The 21,191-nt window shown below is 45.5% G+C and overlaps 1 protein-coding gene across 1 annotated transcript in view; it reads right to left on the bottom strand.

Annotated features, from left to right (window-relative positions):
- Nucleotides 1-21,191, bottom strand: part of HERC2 (HECT and RLD domain containing E3 ubiquitin protein ligase 2) — a 1,611,099-nt gene that overhangs the window by 1,519,795 nt on the left and 70,113 nt on the right. Inside the window, 1 exon segment of the mRNA XM_078658234.1 lies at nt 5,163-5,277. Coding sequence (XP_078514360.1) covers nt 5,163-5,277 — 115 coding nt within the window.

Here is a 21,191-nt window from a genome sequence, read left to right as displayed (position 1 = left end):
AGGAATTGCGCCAACAGATTTTCTGTACTGATCCTTAAAATCATATAATAAGCAGTCAGACTGCTTAACAGGCAAAGGTAGGTGAAAACGATTTGCCGTTCTCTCCATTAGAGCATGGAAGCCCCCAATATCCTCAGGAGAATCAATCGCATGAGGAGCAGGCGGAGGTGCAGGAATTAGATAATCTTCCCACTCATCTACAGTGGTAGGTGTCTTAGGAATTTCACCTTCTTCAGCGACAGTCATCATCCTGTGGCATCTGGTCTTGTGGCACAGGTACAGAATTTTGAGCCTCCGTAATAGGTACTGAAACTCCTGCAGAGTCCAAAGCTGGCGGCAGAAACCTTTCTTTTTCAACACACCCTACTGCTGTAGGGAATAGAGTGTGTAGTCCTGCAGCATAGCTGTTGTGTCTTGTACCAATGCAATAGGCATTTGAATCATAGCCTCCTGGCAAGGCATCAACAGCTGTGACCTCTCCATGGGTTGATGATAATGTCTCCAATAATACTCATCTTCCTGAAATTTCACATGAAGTTAAGGGGCTGCGTGCCGTATTGAACAACCAATCATCTTCAGATTCCTCCAAAAACTGACTAGGAGGCAAAGGAGGGATATATGAAGGGTCCTGGTAGAAACCTCTTGACGACGGGATCATCGACAAGAACCTGGATGATAAAACTGGAGTGAATTGCAATGAAAAAGGGCCTACTTTGTTGAGGCTTCGTCGACGGTGAAACAGACACTGTTGATGCTGAAATAACCGGTGTCAACGACGGTGTAGTCATGGGCGATGCCCTCGCAGGTGGAACTACTGTCGCTGAAGAAGTAGTCGTCGACGAGGTGGTCATCGTCGATGGTGGGGGCATCAACGATGAAAGGTATCGTCGACAATCGGGGCATCAACGATGAAAGGTATCGTCGACAATGGAAGTGTCGTAGACGGTAGAGACTTAGACAGAGGAGAGGTTGCAGTCGCTGGAGGCCCCGTCGACTATGTAAGCGCTGACGATGAAGTGGTTTTTGGCAACAATGGCAAATTTTTCTTTCCGAATAGGAATGCTGAGATACCAATTCCAATAATGGTGGTTTTATCGTCGACAAAGTCATTTTCGACGATGAGGAGGTCTTGACAGACTGACTGAGTCTTAGGCTGTTTGCAGGCAGTTTTAGAGGCCACTTTTGAGGCAGTTTTAAAAGCAGATTTCTCCTCAGAAGGGAATGGAAGCTTCCCTTTTTTAGAGACAGCATGTTCAGACTCATGATTGGTCTTTTTAGAAGATTTCTTATGTCCCTCAAGAGATTCTTCAGATCTGTCCCTTTTCTTAGCAAGATGGACTTGCCTTCCTCATCGGATACCACAGAAGTTTTAGATTTCAGCCTTTCCAGCCAGATAAGCAATCTGCCTTGCCGGTCTTAAGGATTTAGAGGAAAAGCTCCTGCAGATTCTACAGTCCTTCACCTTGTGAAGAGGGTTTAGGCAATAATTACATTCCTTGTGGGGATCTTCAAAATGCAGCCTTTTCTTTCCACATGACCCACAAGGCCTGAATAGTCTTTTTTTTTTTCTTTTTTTTTTTTTAGAAGAGTCAGACATCATGTACTCACATAAAACCAACTGAAGAGAAAAATGAGCAGAGCTCAGGGAGACATCCTGTCATAACGACGTGTGGTAGAAAATCTGAGGGTCTTGCCTCTCTGTGGAGTGTTCTGGAGGGTGCTGGTGTCGGATTGGCTGTGTTTCAACTATGGTTCTTTTTACAAAAATACATGGATGGGCTACTAACATGAATGTGCAATGCATTATAGTCTATTATGATAAGTATTGCTACTAATATATATTTTTAACATGAGACTCCCACCTAGACGGCGGGGATGATTCAAGCATGTGAATCTATGAAAGATCCAATACTGGATAAGCCGGTATTTCCCTCAGAGAGACAGTCAAAAGGAGATGCACCTCTGTGTGTCCCCCAGTGGCCGCCAATGGAGTGGAGAATCTTACAAAGTAACAACTGGCTCTTTCTTGATGATGGGAGGAGGCTTGTCGCCCACTGCAGCTTACCTAAAATAACTGCCCTGTGTACCACATGAACTTCTTGAAATCTATCAAAATTGTGTACATGTTAGATGATTAAATAGGTTTTTACTCCAACTATAATCCATCTATACTATAAATATCGCTTCAGGTGGGGAAGAAATCAAATAAAAAAAGCATAACCCTAATGGAAGCACAACGTGAATATGAAAAAGAACGAGATGAACAGCAGGTTGTTCACAATGGGGACCCATTAATATTTTGTGCTAGCATCCTTTTAGTACACTTTGTTTCAGTCCTGCCTGTGGATGAAGGTAAATCTCAAACAATTTGGAATGCGGTAGAATTGAACCTGTTAGAAATGGGGGTCTCTAGTTGGCAATGGCTGGCCACTGTCCAAGTAGGGACCCTTCTTCCTAAGTCAAAGTAAGGGGGCTACACCCTTTGATAACCCCTGCTCAACCCTGTGGTAACGTAGCACGAGCAGTTAGCCTTATCTCAGAGGCAGTGTGTAAAGCATTTATGATCATACACAGTAACACAGTGAAGAACACTACAAAGGGACACCACACAAGTTGTTATAAACAAATAAGTATCTTTATATATAGACTCAACAGAAGACCAATAACGATAAAAAGCCACAATACTGTAAAATAAGGATACTCTTCAGATGCTGAAAAAATAGTTCAAAGTGTGCAAATGGGAGTTCAGTTCAAAGCAGTGGTCTCTGCGATCCTTTTACTTAAAAAGTACCAGGATTTCGTAGCAAAACAAACAAAATGTCGCAAACTAGCTGTAGCGATGGTTTTCCTCATGCGAGACCAGCGATGCGTTGAATCCTTGCCGCAAGGGAGGAAGATGCGCCGATCTGCAGGTGCGTGCGGAACAAAGCGACAGACTTCTTCACGCTAGGCCAGCGATGCGTTGAATCCTTGCCGCAAGGGAGGATGATGCGCTGACCCTGTTGCGTGTGCGATCTTGTTGCGATGAAAGAAAACGGCACTCCGCGAGGGAGCAACGATCCGGGTGTGATGCGATGAAAATGGCGGACGCACGGCGCCCGCACTGCGATGTCGTGTTGCGATGATCTTTGGGTGTTAGCGAGCACTTTGTGGCCCGCAAGCGTGCGACGATTTTTGGTGTGCGAGCGCTCGGCGGCAGCTGTGCGATGATTTTTCTTACGCTCTTCAGCTGTGGCGGCTCGCAAACGTGCGTTAGCGACGATTTCAGCACTCTCTTCTCTGTAGTAGAACTAGAGGCCCTGGAACTCACGGGAGCCTCACCTGCAGATAGAAATCCTCGGTGGGAGAAATCAGGAGGCTGGTGGAGGAGTCAGATGTGCCTGTGACTCCAGCAGGAGGCTAGCTCTATTCTAGCCCTTGGGTGATTGCTTTAGTAAAATAAACGTTCTCTCAAAATTCTTTTCCCTCTTCGTCCAAGTCCAAGGGGAACTACTGCAGGCCAATCCAAGAAATAGCACACAAGCACACGGACAGTCCTCTCCTGCAGATTCCTTCAGTAACACGGACAGAGGTTCCTCTTGACATTCCAAAGCAATACAAATTGTATGGGTTTGGGCACAGATATTTATACCCCAAAAGTCTTTGTTCTAAAGAGTCACTGGTCCCTGAACCCAGCCAGAACCAGTTCTGCTCAGGCCTGGAGCACTTTGTCAGGCTGCATTCTTCCTTTCAGAAAGAGGGGGTCTGCTATCAGACGCACAAGAGGAGGTGGAGCCAGCATTCACTTTGCCAGGCACAGCCCTGATCAGATCAAAGGGTCACCCCTCTCCTACTCCAAATGCAGATCGCTCTAATCAACCCAGGTCTGACCCAGCCTGCCTTGCCCCTCTAAACCCAGACAGTCAATACACATAACAGCAGAGCACACTGGAAGGCTTAGGCAAGAAAATACCTACTTTCTAAAAGTGGTATTTTCAAACACAGAAAGTTAAAACCAACTTCACTAAAAGATGTATTTCATCAGTCCGAGTTCAGGCATACTAAACTCGAATTTCCACCATGTTCCCTGAGTCAGATAGGACTATAAGATGTAATAGCCAGTCTGCCCATTCTAGCCTATGGCGAACAGGTAGTCTTGCAGCAGTGAAAAAACGAAATGGGGTGTAATTCACTACCAGGACATGCTACACATATCAAGCCATGTCCTACCTTACACACATCATGCACCCTGCCATAGGGGTGACTGATATGATGCCAAGGGAAGGTTCAGGGGATGGGAAGCGTGGGCACTTCACAGCCAAGATGGCAGTTCTGGACTGCACGCAGACACTGCAATGGCAGGTCTGAGGTACACTTTACAAGCTGCTTCTGTGGGTGGCGCAAACCAGAGCTGCAGGCCCACCAGCAGCATTTGGGTTACCAGTCCTGGGTTCACAGGCTACACTACTTGGGTCTAACAGGTAAACCAAATAAGCCAATCAGGGATATACCAATTCACAGTCATATTTACACAGGGAGAGCATATGCACTTTAGCACTGATCAGCAGTGGTAAAGTGCCCAGAGTCATAAAACCTACAACAACAGGTCAGAAAAAATACAAGAGGCAGGCCAAAAGTTTAAGGATGACCCTGCAAAAAGGGCCATTTCCAACAGAACCCAAGAGCACAACCACTGCCTTAATAAATTCAGACATGAATCCATTTGGCACATTCAAACGTTTCTTGGTGATAGGGACTTATTCAAGCGTACTATTGCCTAAGGGCAGAGTAGTCAGGTTTACCAGGTAACAAGAAGGACATGTAGTATGTAGTGTCTTGTGAGGGTCCTTAGACCTGGAATTTTGAAGGTGGAAGACGACAGACATGGTTTGCAGCAAAATGTGGGCAGAAGACTTCTACAGTTTATGTGTAGAAACATAGAGAGCACTGAGAAGCACATCTAGTCAAAGGCATCCAGAGAGCGGAGGTAAACTAAATGCTATCCAGATGCTAGTGCCCTGTAGAAGTTTTGTCTTGTGCAAAGAATTGACGATAGTATTACAAAGCCTTGCAAATCATGTTGTAAGTGAAAAGGAGGCACAATCAAATAACTTTACATTTTTAGTATGAACTCAACAAGTATTTTCGATAATAAACACATACGCAAGAGAAAGGTTTCTTACCTTTTCTAGGAGGTAGTTCCCCACTCTGTACTAATTCCGACCCAGTGTATACAATCTCACCATCCTTCACCATTTCATTCCACAGGCCACAGAGCCCATCTCGTGTGAAAGTCAACTGAAAGAAAAGATGAAGAAAGAAAAAAATCGTCAAGCACATTAAAAAGACTGTTTAAAAAGCCAACCAACAGTTTACATTTGGCAAATATTTAGTGACAAATGGTGGAATGTTTAATTTCAAGGCAAGTGAAATATCTGTAGCACTACCAAATCATTCTAGTCTAAATGTTATATACCTTACATACTCTATAAACCAATATTCAGTAGTTGAGACCTAGAAACATCTGCATATCCTGAACACATTTACCCTTTTACATCATCATAATAAAGTGTAGAGGTGTATTCACTAGGTAACCAGAAATGTTGCACCAATTGAACTGCTGGAGATGAGGCAGATTTGATTGTCCAGATGTCCACTGTTTTTGGTCCCGGATTGGGAACACTGAGCGATACGTTAGCTATAGAAGTGCCTCTAACTAAGAGAGAGTGGATCTATTGTATAATATGACTTACTCCCCACCCTCTAGAATCATGAAAGACTGGTGCAAGTCCCGGTGGTGACGGTCCCAAAGATATGTACCCCTAGGCACGGAAGATCTCCACAGCTTCCCAAACATAACGAGTACTTGTTGAGATGTATTAAAAAACATCGTATGAGAGACTGATTTATAAAATTCAGGACACTTTGGAGACATTCTTACAAATATAGTCCCCATTAATCTCCACACCCAAAGACAATAAAAGAGAAGCAATAGCTCACCAGTTCAATGCCCGATTTGCGACAGATGCCCATTTTGAGAAGGTGCTCCCTCCTCACACCTTTCAGTCCAGATGTCTTTTAACTCAACTCGTGGTCCTCATGGTCCTCCCCCATTTCCACTTACTATCCATAAGAAATTACCTCTCCTCTCCCAATCTCCATCAGCTCCCACCTCTCCCCCTGCCCTTTACTGTGGTACTGGATAGAGATTATGGTAGTTTTCCTCTGATTTACAAAGGCACCTAATTATGTATAACTAAGACATAATGGTATACTCCATCAAGGAGGATTTCCAATGTATATTGGCACCCTATTCCTAGCCCTAAGGTGTACATTAGAAGTTTTCAGGTTCTGTTCTGGTTAGTCTAGCAGAAAATAAGTAAAAGGAAAAAGACATGATGGGTGACTACTAAGTTTAGGAGTTTACTCTTTATATACAGTATGGTTTTATTAATTTCGAGAGAAAAAGACAGACAGACAGACAGAGACAGACAGACACAGACAGACACACACCACCCACACACACATACACGTGTGGAATTCCTATAGCCCGACGCCCAGGACATATTGTTTGGAGTCAAGGACAACAAGTTTTCATGTTTATTTTGTCCTTGGGACAAGTAAGCACAACCCCCTGCAGCACAAACGCTTTGGCTGCCAGACTACAGTACCACATTATGGATCAGGGAGGGGCATTGTCTGTAGTTAAGGTCATAGCTGTGTCCATATGTTAATGCTGTTCAAACTTGTATTTATGGTTCATTAATACAAAGCCTTAATTATTAGGGCGAGCGCTCTAAGGAAATGTAATTTCAGACTGCACTACTGACAGTGGTTCCTATATAAACATGTGTGCACAAATTTGTGAATATTAACAATACAAGGCTCTGTATAATGCTTTCAGTAAGCTCTACGATTAGATGCAAATATATGCAAAAGCTTGAAAGCAAGCTTGATGATCTGTTGCTTTCAAATGCAACTAGGAAAAAAAAACGTTTTGCTAAACTGTGAAATTTTAGGCGCTATTTCTTTGAAGCATGATTTAGTAAAATGTGTTGATGCATGCTAGTATTTCCAAGAAATAATAATAATGGAAAAGCAGTGTAACCAGTTTCAACAAATTATAGGAAACATTAAAATAAATAAGCACTAGCAAAGCCAATAGCAATGACATCGGTGATCAGCATTTTAGTTTTGTCAATGCGTGTCTTGTTTTGACATGATTTTTTGTAAAACTCTATGGTTGTAGGAGTTGCTCGGCCCTCATCATAATACCAAACATTGGCTAAAGCAAAAATATTTTTGGTCTCAAAAACCACACATTGCCACAGTAGTTCCTTGCCCTCAACAAAACTACTTGGCATACAGATATGCTACTTGTGAAAGAGCAGAATGTGGTCACTCACAGTGAAGCCAGCTACCAGACAGAGAGAGAAAGAGATAGAATGTTATTGAAAAACATGTCTTGGTTAACACCAGACCTAAAAAGGGGCTAGATTCTTAAAGAAAGTTACAAAATTTAACCCATGATGTATGTCCTTGCATTAGTTCAGATTTTCGGCTTTCATGAATTCACAAGAACTTACAGAAGTAGGTTAGGAAACCGTACTCCCGGAAAATATTTCTGAACTGCATTTGCACGAGCAAATATGCACGTGTAGATTTGATCATGCGAAAATCTGTTCAGCTGTAACAAGTTCGCTTTCCCACCAACCGCTTTTTTCCCCAACTCTGGAAGAAGTTTTACTTTTGCACTTGTCAGGAGTAAATTTCCAGAACTTTCTCTGTATCATAAAATATTAGACGACCTGACGAAAACCCATAAAACATGCAGGTTTGTAGGTTTGCTCTTTGCTTAAAGAAGGCCCTGTTTGGGGGCTTGTTGTGATTTTCTTTTCATTCTTTGCATCAGGTGTCGATTTTGCAGTCAGAAGCTAGAGGTGAGGGGTGAATGTCACGTACTAGCCAGGGATCGGGGATAAGGGTGTTAAACTGGAATGTCAATGGTTTGGGAGATAAGATAAAGATGGGTATGGTAAATCAACTAATTAGACGGCATTCCCCAGTAGTTGTATTGCTGCAGGAGACGCATCTTGTTAGGAATTGGTGCATGGCCCTCCATAAAGGGGGTTACAAACTTGTGGCACACGCTGGATTTAGATCAGGATCTAGGGGTGTGGGTATTCTTACAAAGAATTCCTTTCCGTTGGAGGTTCGGGCTACTTGGGTGGACAAAAGAGGCAGGTATGTGGGTATCTCGGGGCAGCTAGGAGGTAAGATAGCAACCTTCTTGTCAATATATGTACCACCAGGCCTTCAATCCGATACTTTCAGGGATTTGAGTACCGTTTTTCTGCCCCTGCCCCTGGGCCTTTTGGTGCTGGGGGGAGATTTCAATGCAGTGCTCGACGGGGAAGTGGATAGACACCCGACACGTGTTCATACGTCATCACAGAGGTGGCTCCCTAGTTTCCTTGAGACTCTTGGATTGGTCGATAGCTGGAAGGTACGTAACACGACCCAGAAATATTTTACCCATGTTTCCGCCGCACACAACAGCATGTCCAGGTGAGACTACATCTTGGTACCGGCTGCTGAGGCGGGCTCAGTCAGGGAGGCGAGGTACCTAGGTAGAGGCATCTCGGATCATTCTCCGATGTGGCTGCAGGTCGAGTTCAGGCAACCGACGGTCGGCAGGGTGGCCCCGATTAATGCATGGCATCTGAAAGACCCAGACATCAAAAAGGAGATACTCCGAGTCTCGGACAGCTATTTTCGTGAGAATGTGGGCACAGTTGACTCATCGCAGTCGCTGTGGGAGGCATATAAAGTGGTGCTACGTGGTGAGGTGCTCTCCTTGATAGCGGGCAGAAAGAAGAAATGCCAGGCGGAGGTGAACAGGGTGGAGGCGGAAGTTATGAGTTTAGAAAAGCGAGTTGCCGAGTCTGCTGCTCAGGAGCACCTCCGCCAACTGAAGTTAAAACAAGAGGAATATAATAGCCTCTCTAGGGAACGAACGATTACTAATAATCAGGTCGTGCAAAGTCGTATATATGAGCATGGGGACAAGGCAGGTAAACTGATCGCATGGTTGGAACGAGGGGAGTGGGCCTCTAGGTTGGTGCCCGAGCAAGAGGGGTCGGGATCTGACAGAATCACAGACCCGCAGGTGGTAGCGGATGAATTTTCTGAATATTGCGGGGACATGTATGCCTCAGCGGGCGGTTATACAGAGGCCGAAAATGGGGAGATGATTAAAGATATTGGCATGCCGAGTCTATCGGAGGATGATAAGAAATGCCTGGACTCCTCTTTCACAGATGAAGTAGCGCAGGCGATTCGCGGTATTAAATCAGGGAAGGCAACGGGCCCTAATGGGATACCAATAGAACTATAGAAATTGAATGCTCATAAAGTTGCTCCGCATGTTCGAGCCATGTTTCTGGAGAGTAGGGAACTGGGTCAGCTTTCATATGACCAACGAGTTGCCAACATTGTGGTCATATAGAAGACAGGCAAGCCAAGGACATCCCCTTCCTCGTATAGGCCTATCTCGCTGCTCAATGCAGAGCCTAAGATTTTGGCGAAGTTGCTTGCTACCAAGATGGTCACGGTCATCATAACCCTGGTGCATCCCAACCTGTCCGGCTTCATGCCGCGTCGTAACACTGCCCTGAATCTGCGGAGGCTGCATGGGATACTCGGTGGTTCCCGAAAGATATTAGAACCGGCAGTTTTGGTTTCCTTGGATGCCACTATGGCATTTGATAGGGTCGAATGGCCCTATTTATTTGCGGTATTGGTCAAGTTGGGCTTAGGCCCGGAGTTTATCGGGTGGGTTCGACTGCTGTATACCGCTCCTCTAGCTAGAGTGATCGTAAATAATTGTAAGGCAGGAGATTTCTCCCTCAGGAGGGGCACTAGACAGGGATGCCCGTTGTCCCCACTTCTCTTCGCGCTGGCATTGGAGCCTCTGGCGTCCTGGGTTCGGTGGGACCGGTCTATACGTGGCTTGCGCTACACCAGAATGGGAGTACACGATTTCGCTCTACACAGATGATATCTTGCTTTACCTCACCAATCCCACGGCATCCCTGAGCAACTTTCTGGATGTCTTGGCCAGATTTGGCAGATACTCCGGGTTTGCTATCAATTGGTCAAAGTCGGTGTTGTTTATTTTGTTGGGAGAGCCGCCTGTAATCCCACAGTCGTGCCCAATAAAGATTGAGAAGGTGGGGTTTAGATATTTAGGCATATATATATATATAAACCTAGACCCGTAAGTGAGATATGCCAATAACCTGGAACCCACCCTGCAGCGGTTTAGGAAGGCTGTGGAGCGTTGGAAAGCTCTACCCCGATCTTTGCTTGGGAGGGAAGTGTTGTTTAAGATGATGGCATTGCCTCGGGTCTTATACATGCTCCAAAACACATTAGACCCAGTGCCCCTATCCTATTTTAAGGAAATTGAATTACTACAGAGGCAGCTCCTCTGGGATGGTAGACCCCGCATAGAGTTGGTCAAGCTAACCCTCCCGTGGAACGATGGAGGTATAGGTCTCCCAGATCTGAGGAAGTATTATTGGGCCTCCCACCTAGCGGCGGTAAATCACATGGTTTATGGACACCCTGGGAACCCAGGGTATGCTATGGATCGTGTGCAGGCGCCGGGGGGAGATATCATCAAAGCCATGTATGCCAGAACAGGGAGGTTTCCACTGATGGGCCCTTTAAAAATCTTACACCTGCAATTAAAAAATCTTTTGCAGAGGGCATGAGTGCCATTATAGACTGGATGTCATCAAACTGTCTGCAGTGCAATGTCGGGAAAACCGAAGTAATGTTGTTCGGTCAAGCGACGGCACTCTGGTCATCGGATTGGTGGCCTCAAGAACTAGGTCCTGTCCCTACTCCTAATAGCAAGGTCAAAAACCTAGGAGTACTATTCGACCAACAACTTACTTTCAAGGATCACACTAATCAAGTAGCTGGCACCTGCTTTCGGGCTATCGGGATGTTAAGGCGGGTCTTCCCCTACCTACCAGACCACTACAGGAAAACATTGGTCCATGCTCTTGTTATCAGTAGGGTAGACTACTGCAATGGTTTGCTCCTTGGAGTTAACGAGGAGCAAGTCAAGAAACTGCAGGTTATTCAAAACACTGCAGCAAGGATTGTCATGAATGCTCCACCAAGGACACCTTCCTGCCCCCTATTGACTCGTCTACACTGGTTTCCTGTGAAGAAGCGAGTTCAGTTCAAGACCTTATGTACTATACATAAGAGCCTAATAGGGATGGGCCCTAAATATTTTATTGACATCTTTCAGCCCTACATCCCAGGACGCTCCTTACGCTCCAGCAATCAGCAATTGCTGAAGGTGCCCAGAGTTAAGAAAGCCAGGCAGGGTGGCCGTGCATTGGCTTATACCGGACCCACACTTTGGAACACACTGCCGTTGGAACTAAGGTCCATTACCAATCATATGAACTTTAGAAGAAATCTAAAAACTTACCTGTTTCCCACCAACTAATGATTTTATCATCTCTGGTTACACTCTTATTTTCACTCATATCTGCAGCTATAGCGCGGAGATACCCCTTCGGGAGTCTAGTCCTGCGCTCAATAAGCATATAAAATAAATAAAAATAAACAGCGCACGCTGTGCAAATTTGGCATTCAGCTACCAAAAGTGTGGGATGGGAGGGCAGATTGACACTGGCCACCCCCCTGTTTAGTTCGAAGAAACTTGGGAGCCTGTGGAGGTCTAAAGGGTTTGAGAAATGGGACCTTATTGGAATCGATCAGATTAAGGATGTGTGGGGGAGGGATGGCGTACATACATTTGAAACCTTAAAACAACAGTACAACTTAAATGACAACGAACATTTCCGATACCGACAGGTTAGGCATGCCCTTCTGGCTCACATACCCAGAGGTGCGGAACTCCCGGAGGCTTCTCCTCTTGAAGACCGGGTGTTGGATGGTCACATCCCTGAAAAAAGATCTCCTTAATATATAGAAAGCTGATAAACAATATGGAGGACCCGTTGGGGAGTATCAGAACAGCGTGGGAGGCGGATGGATTGGAGCTAGATGACGAGGACTGGGTAGAGGCTGTCTCTTCCCCTAAAGTAGTAGCGATTCAGATGAGACTCCGCTTAGTGCAACTTAAGATCTTACATAGAACTTACATCAAGATTAGTATATATGGGACGGGCAGTAAGCGGAGACTGTAGGAGAGGCTGTGGAGAACTTGGCACTTTCATGCATATCCTGTGGCACTGTGGAGAGATACAAACCTACTGGGCAGATATACATGATGAGATTACAGAAGTAATGGGAGAGGAGGTGAGACCAGAGGCCCAGATGTGTGTATACTTAATGTTTGGGAGCCCACGGATTTGAATGAGTATCAGAAACAGTGGGTTTCATTGGCGAATATGGTGGCGAAACGAAATATCGCTCAGTTGTGGGGAGCTAGTCGGCCACCCCAGATTCTTAAATGAACCGAAGACCTAGATTGGTGCATGTTTAGGGAGAGAGCTGTATATGTGGCCAGGGGTTGTCCGGAAAAATGGGAGAAGATTTGGGGGGCCTGGAATAGTCACGGCGGTGACCTTTGTACACCCCCGGTGCGGAACAGGGAAGCAGAGACACAGGCGTCCCCGTGATCCCCAATTTTATATATATTGTTCGTTATGATTCTGTAAGTAAGACAAGCTGAACTTCACGATGATGTCAAATATTGTACACCTGATGCTAATGTTTCTTTGGTTTCGGTTTAATAAAAAGAGTTTTAAAAAAAAGTTTGTAGGTTTGCACAGACTCAAAAGGGCATTCCAACCATGGGGAACTATTGCTTACCGCTTCCTCCAGCCGCAGTCTTCAGAAATGCGGAAAGGTGGCAAAATAAGGGAAATGCTAGTATTTAAACCCTACTTTGGTATGAGCTCTGGCATAATTAGAGAGGCTATTATCAGAGCTCTTATATAATGAAATTGCTGCCATAATTTGACGCCGCACTACTTATTTCCAAAAGGACAAGTGGATTTTGTTACAGTACAAGTAGATTTATGAAGCAACTTGTTTCATGGACAAGTAGATATTTTATTAAAATTCCATACGCAGAGGAGGAGGAGCCAGTGTGACCGTCCGCCGGCCGCGGCAAATGTCGAACTATGGACCCCCTTCTTTCTTTTCCTGGGCATGGTTTGTAGGATGTTGATCGTACTGTAATACTAAGGGCTTTGAAGTGCTCTGCTCCGACCCCAACGCATACTACTCGGAGACACTGGGACCCCGGATGCCTGCTACGATGTGCACTATCCTGTCCGGGGACCCCCGGGGGCGAGGAGCATTGTGACCGCCGACAGCGGAGGAAGGGAGTACACACTAGGAGATGTCCTCCTGGCTATTACTGAAGTTCACTCCTTCATGAGCCGTAGTCTGTTGACTCTTCATGACTCGCTGGCGTCTATTGCTCCTGAAATGGGGCCTGTGGGCATAGATGGGAGTATGGTATGTCGGGTACCCGGCTACGCTCGGCCATTGGACACCGAGGACTCCCTGGGTTGCAAAGTGCTGGATTTTGAGGACGGTGAGCTCACCGGCCGGATTTGCACAACTGACATTCTTTTGGTTCTCCCGACTCATGTGTTAGCCACCAAACAACAACACTGGGTACTTTTCATATTGGACAGCGACTACTGAAGAGGTGTCGTCACTGTTCTACGGCCTCTGCCGAGCACTCGGGTGGCTTATAAGAAGCAGGTTTGGTCGCCAGGCTCGCCTGCCCGTGGAACTGTTGGGCTGGGGAATTGGCTTATTCCAGCTCGAACTGGCCATGGATGAATATTGCCTGATTTGTTACTGTGTCGGTGATTCCGGTGGTTATGCAGGACTCGGCTCGTTATTGTAATTGTGGGGGACGTGAGACGGACTTATGAAGATGGCCGCTTCCCTTTTGGGGAGCTTACATATTCCTCTGAGACGCGGGGGGGGGAGGGGGGTGGGGGGGTTGGGGGCGGGTGCGAGGGTCCTCCTCCCCTTTTTTCCTTACTTGGGGTTTCAGTTGTTGGGGCGACAGGCATGCCTATAGGGGGGGGTAGGCCGTAGGCTTCTGCTGGTATGCGGGGTGGGGGGATGGGGATGGGGTTTGTTTTCGGTTCGCTTTTGTTTCTATGGCCCCTTTTTTCTTTTTTTCTGCTCGTACTCTCTTTTTTTATTTCTTATTCACCTTGGATCGGGTGGGGGGTCAAGTCTTGTTCTTTTTGGAAGAATTGGGAGAAACTTGCAATGTGCGCTTAGGTTTCTCACAGTTTTTGTTGAACCTACGGGTAGGACACTGAGTTAGCGCATTGTTATTGTATGCTTGCATATTCTGATTTTCACGCTCTCCACTAACTTCTTAACCATGCTTATACTGAAAGCGAATATCCGACTGCACGATTTGCTCCGCGTATGACTTTGCTAGACTGTTTGTCATTGATCCTTATTTCCATATTATAAAATGGAATCCTCTTCAATCCTGATATTTCGTGGACACGCTTCAATATACATCCTGCTGTTACGATTTACTATGTCTCCAGACCGAGTGATGCTGGACTGTGTTCATTTTTGCTTTGCAAGGTTTTGATTCTGTCTAGCGGCCAGCGCTAGGGGTTGTAGGCCCATGTCTGTATTTTTTTGCAGCAACATATATAAGGTTTTCCAAATAAAATAAAAAAAATAAAAAATAAATTCCATACGCACACACATACACATATACATAGAAATTCACTGACAAAACTAAAGCCATGACCTTAGAGTTTGGACTGAGGGCAACAAACGGCAGGACTAAATCCGACAGGTTGGGTGCGAACACCTATAACAGATCAAATGGCCATGACGGGATTGAGACTTTGGCATACTGTAATAGACATGGATGTAGGCAAAACAGTTGATAGCAACCATATCGCCCTCTGCCTAACAATGGTGTCAGTATGGTGGGAACCACCTGTAATGTCGAGGATCCAGCGGATATGTACTAAAGAGGTACGACCAGAAAATGACATGCACCGCTTCAGTGGCATAAACTCGCTACAGATATAGATAAGCTGCAGAATATTCATGGAGATTTGCTGGCTTGTACAGCTGAAGTCACAGTGCTACAGGAGACCCAGGAGGGGAAGATGGAAGTAACAAATGTTCATAGTCGTGTCTTTGACCATATGGGCTCCTATTTTACTGTGCCTGTGTATCCAAACACAAGGTTTACCAATACGAAGAAAGAAACACACCTGGTACAATAAGGCATGTAGGCACTTCCGGTCCCTACTAAATAAAGCAATTACATCTAGGGACCGTGAGGGGACTAGAAATAGCAGGGAAGTATATGTTAGAACTCCGGAAGGCAAAGAAGGATTGGGATGAAGCTAGATGGCAGTCCATCAAGGATGCCTGCCAAGCCAGAGACACCAAAAAGTTCTGGTCCCTGGTGGTGTGGGCAGACAAATCAGAAGCCCCCAACCCTGAGAATAATATTTCCGCCTGCGATTGGCACACCCATTTCCCAGCTTTATACACTGATCAAGAAGTTACTCTTGCCTTGGAACAACAGCCCAGAATCCCCTCCCAAACTAATGGTGTCCTCTTCACCCTGGAGGAGATTGCGTCCTCAATCAATACAATAGTTCAGTCAAAAGCCCTGGGACCCGATGGTATACCCAGCGACCTCTTTCTCTGGGACATCAATGACTGGGCACAGTATATGTGTGTGTTATTTAATGCTATAGCAGATGATGCACCGATTCCGGGATCATAGAGGTGAGCAGAAGTTGTGCTGCTGTTTAAGAAAGGCGACAAGGATCAGCCTTGCAACTGCAGGGCAATTAGTTTAATTGACTCAATCAAGTTGTTAGTCGGGCACTTTTGCATAAGATACAGGCATGGGTTAAGGTGAATGAAGTTATAACCCCATACCAAGCTGGCTTCAGAGAGAAAACTGGGACTGTTGACCAGGTATTCCGCTTTATTTTACTTTGCTGGAAAACAGTGGCCATCGGAAAAGGAATTTATATGTTGCTTTTATAGACAGTTTTCAACTTAGTGCCCAGGTAGAAATTGTAGCAAACCCTTATTGACATAACCCTACCACAGGAAATTGTAACACTGGTGATCCGCCTTCACGAAAACAATTTCGCTAGGGTACACTGGGGGCACATAATGGCAGCTCACTGACCCAATATCTGGCAGTAGGGGAGCGTGCCAAGGTTGTGTACTGGCACCGACACTCTTTTCCTTTTCATAAATAATGTAAATATTTTTACAGAGTACCCAACGGATGCTCGTTTGTTTTTTGGGGGGGCGGGGGGGGAATAGTGAACCTCCTCTTTTGCAGATGACACGTTGTTGGTGTCTAAAACACCAGAGGGTTACATAGGCTTCTAAACCTTTTCCATAATTTCTCCGACACAAAAGGCCTAGTAATAAATATAAACAAAACCAAGTTCATGGCATTGAACCCCCACAAGTCTTACAAGGGTCTGCCCTCACTAAGGGGAACACAGCTTGATAGAGGCAATGTTTGAATAGTTAGGTTTAAAATTGTCCAACAGCCTGTCATGGGAACCCCATACAGCAAAAATGTCTCTGAAACATAAGCAGTTAATCAAGGCCTTGGGAAAAGAGCATCACTCTTCATTTAGCAATCTAGTTGTATCTGCTTTGCAGGTATATGATGCTGAAGTGGTGAGCTTTGTGAATTATGGGTCAGAACTATGGGGCCTGGCGCAAATGGAGGAGTTGACCAGTACAGAAAATAAGTTCCTTAGGAGTTTAGGATGGTGCCTCAGAGTACCCTCCTGCATCTCCTTATGTTGGACATTGGTAGGCATTCTATCACAGCAAAAGCGAAACTGCGCCCCCTGTGTTGGCTAAGGATTAAGACAACTCCAAAATTATTGCCTTATGCACGTGCTCTAGAGGATGTAAGTTGTAGGGTCATTTCTAACAAAATTAGATGGCTACAAGAGTCAGTCATCGTATATTGGGCTGGGGGATATCTAGGAAGCTAACTATCTGTCCCTGAACCCTCGCAAAAGCCAAGTAAAAGAACTTCACTGGGAGTGGGGAATCCAGGGTGAGCTTCGTAGTGGGCTATGGCGGAAGCTCACTCTAGACTTAATGACCCATAAACTTGAACGATCCCTCGATGGCTACCTAGACCTTCTAGAAATCCCAAGGGATAGGACATTATTCAACCAGTTTAGGTTTGACACTTTGCCCTTGCATGATTTTACTGGAAAATGGAATACTGGTTTAGTGCCAACAAGTTGTTGCCCCAGGTGTAACATTTACAAGGAAACTCTAGCTCATGCAATGTTTGTTTACCCGCTGTGTCCAATACCAAGGAAAAACTGGCAGAGTCCAATTTGTAAACATTTGGGAACCGACAATCACAAGGAAGCATTGCGAATTCTGAAGTCTGATGCCTGGCCTCTGTTTGCATGCGGGGTGGCTACATTTTTGGGCCAAATGTGGGGCATTAGGAAAAGAGCACAGAGGGCTAAAGATAGTTGACTGCATACAATGGTTTTAATAGGTTGTGCGACCCCTGAAATCCAAAGAATGGTGGTTTACGAGAACTTAAAATTCTATATATTACATTGAATAGTATTTTATCGCTTATTGTATATTTTGTTGATGGTCATTTTATATAATGTTGCTGACCAGTTTTATGGTTTTTACTAAGATCTGGTTAATTTATAATTCCTTTTGACTCCACTGTATGTGATACATGGTATAATCAGTATGGCTGTTTACAGCAAAACATTTATGACAAAAAAGTCGAAATAAAGTATAAAAAAAAAAAAGACTAAAGGTTACAGGGACATTCTGGTTAGGCTCAGAATTCACGTGCACAAAAGCAGAGAAATTCAGCAGTTATAGTTATCCGAGTTAACTATAAAACTTAGGCCCCGCAATGCACTGCTTATGAACTCACATATTACATCACTCATGACATGGAAACTAGGTTCCAACTACAACTACCTACTGGCGAACGATGGTATGATGCACTGTAAGTTTGATATACAGAGAGAACCCAACTGGTGAGCGGTCTTCTCTTCAACTGCAAGATAGGGAAGCAATTCATCTCTATTCATGGACAGGAGGTGGCTGGCATTTATTTAGGATACTGTGTCCAGATGCATGGTTACATGTAACTGGGGAAGCATTTAGAGAGATGCCCAGAGCTAAGAAGGAGACTGCATGATGGGCTCAAGAGGTTACCCAACGAGTCAACAAGTATCAATTAGGAAAGCCCCACAGAGCTGTCATATGTGGCCCAGTCTTTTAAGGGGCATGGCTGGAAACAGGGAAAGGCCATAGTCATGCATGGGGTAAATCCTAGGTGGTCTTATCAGGAAACCAGGCAATGAAGAACATTCACCCACCTCAAAGGTGGGAAACCTTCTAGTACCCTATTCTGGAGCCTCAACAAGGAAGGGAATGTTACATTAAAAGCTATGTATGAAAGGGCGTACGAAAGAGACAGCAGCTGTATGTTATTTCTAGCAGGAGGAAGGATGTATCCAAGGCAGTTGCTATTTTCTGTTCCCACAGGGGAAAAGCTCAAGATAATCCTGAGGGCCTACTGAACACGCTGACTTTTATTCGGTTTGCTGTACACAGAGCAATGCAAAGCCTCCTCCGTTATGGAGTACACACAATAAAAAGAAAACATATTGTGCAAGCACCTCCCGATTCTTCAGCCCAACTGCACAGTTACCCTACCCTGCCTTTCCACCAATGTATATTTGACAGGCAGCCAAGTTTGAAAGAAATGCCAACTACTGGTCCACATTGTTTGTGGTAACATGATGTAAAGTTTGTTTCTGATTGCATATCTTCTTTTCATGGCCAGACAGGGAGGTTATTATTTTTGTAAATATAATGTACAGAGTAAAATACTGATTAGTGCAGAATCTTCATCAGTAAAAGACATTCACAAGTAATGATACCGTTACCAATAAAAGAGCAATATGGGCAGCAGTGGCTTAAGAAAACCTTAGGGCCCCCCCAGCAAGGAATGGTGAGGGGGACCCCTCGCAATACCCATACCCTTGAGCTGACAAGGTGAAGCGCCCGGTGTCTACATGACTGGGAACCCCCTTAAACCGCAGTGGATGAAGGGGTGCCTATTACGCCTCTGATGGGGAGGTTGTAGTTTATGGGCCCAATGTGGGGTTTGACAATCAAATTGAGTCAAAGAAAAAACAAAGGTGATGATGGACGGAGCGTTGACAATACAAACACTCACCCCCAGTCAACTGATCTGGGTTTAATCCATCACCGTTCTTTAGCTCACTCCGCCTCCCCAGTTCAGACATGGCCATATGCAAATCAGTCTGACCCTGTGCCTCATGGGAACAGTCCAGCCCAAACTGCCAAGCCATGTCTTCCCTGGACCGGAATCAAGCTTCCTAGGACCGGTTTCTGGCATTACAGCCGTCTTCAGCCGGGCTTGCTTGACTCCAGTGGCAAAGTGAGCAAGGGAATCACGTCTGAGCATACCCTGCCAACTTAGGACGAACAAAGAAAAACCAAAGGTGATGATGGACGGAGCGTTGACAATACAAACACTCACCCCCAGTCAACTGATCTGGGTTTAATCCATCACCGTTCTTTAGCTCACTCCGCCACCCCAGTTCAGACATGGCCATATGCAAATCAGTCTGACCCAGTGCCTCACGGGAACAGTCCAGCCCGAACTGCCAAGCCATGTCTTCCCTGAACCGGAATCAAGCTTCCCAGGACCGTTTTCTGGCATTACAGCCGTCTTCAGCCGGGCTTGCTTGACTCCAGTGGCAAAGTGAGCAAGGGACTCACGTCTGAGCAAACCCTGCCAACTTAGGGCGAACAAAGAAAAACCAAAGGTGATGGACGGAGCGTTGACAATACAAACACTCACCCCCAGTCAACTGATCTGGGTTTAATCCATCACCGTTCTTTAGCTCACTCCGCCACCCCAGTTCAGACATGGCTATATGCAAATCAGTCTGACCCTCTGCCTCATGGGAACAGTCCAGCCCGAACTGCCAAGCCATGTCTTCCCTGGACCGGAATCAAGCTTCCCAGGACCGGTTTCTGGCATTACAGCCGTCTTCAGCCGGGCTTGCTTGACTCCAGTGGCAAAGTGAGCAAGGAACTCACGTCTGAGCATACCCTGCCAACTTAGGGCGAACAAAGAAAAACCAAAGGTGATGATGGACGGAGCGTTGACAAGTCAAGCAAGCCCGGCTGAAGACTGCTGTAATGCCAGAAACCGGTCCTGGGAAGCTTGATTCCGGTCCAGGGAAGACATGGCTTGGCAGTTTGGGCTGGACTGTTCCCATGAGGCACAGGGTCAGACTGATTTGCATATTGCCATATCCTACCATTTAATATCCTTTCCCCAGATCGTGTTAATATCCATGTGCAAACAAAGGAGTTCAATCTGAATCTAGGGGGGCAATATCAGTATTTGGCTTGATATCTTTTTCAAATGCCCAAACATGGTTCTGGTTGGGGCATGGGGCAAAATCACCATAGAGAGATTATATCACTCTACGTTAAAGTCTTACATCGATGAATCCTATGAAAGACTTACAGAAGGGTACAAACATCTCTACTGCATGAAGAACCTTTCCCTACAGAGGCCTGGCTCTGTTAAACTCAATCAAACTGTACACAGACAATCCCACACTGGATGCATATCATCTCCCAAAACACACTGGCAGAGTTATATAAAGCAGGAATGAGTTCCTGATCGACATTGTCAAATCCACCAGCTTTTGAAAGGGGGGTTACCTGGGTTTTGGCCCCGTGCTAGATGGCCATCTAGGGAAACCTACCAAACCCACACATTTCTGAAAAGTAGACACCCGGGGGCTTCCAAGGAGGTATGGCTTGCGTGGATCCTCCAACGCTCCTTTACCCAGAATCCCTTGCAAACCTCAATTTTAGCTGGAAAAAATCAGTTTTATCACACTTTTTTGGTGTGGGAAAGCGTGGCATCACTGGGCTCACACAAATTACCTCCCACCCAGCGTTCCCCCAGGTCTCCCGATAAAAATGGTACCTCACTTGCGTGGGTAGGCATAGTGGCTGCAACAGGAAAAGGCCCAATTCGTACGGTGGAGACCTAAAAATTACCTTTAGCAAAACTATCTTATTTTTTGAGGGGCTCA

Source organism: Lissotriton helveticus, chromosome 8 (genome assembly GCF_964261635.1).
Source record: "Lissotriton helveticus chromosome 8, aLisHel1.1, whole genome shotgun sequence".
NCBI lineage: Eukaryota > Metazoa > Chordata > Amphibia > Caudata > Salamandridae > Lissotriton > Lissotriton helveticus.
Note: the sequence above shows the minus strand (reverse complement) of the source record. Positions and strands in the feature narration are given on the sequence as shown.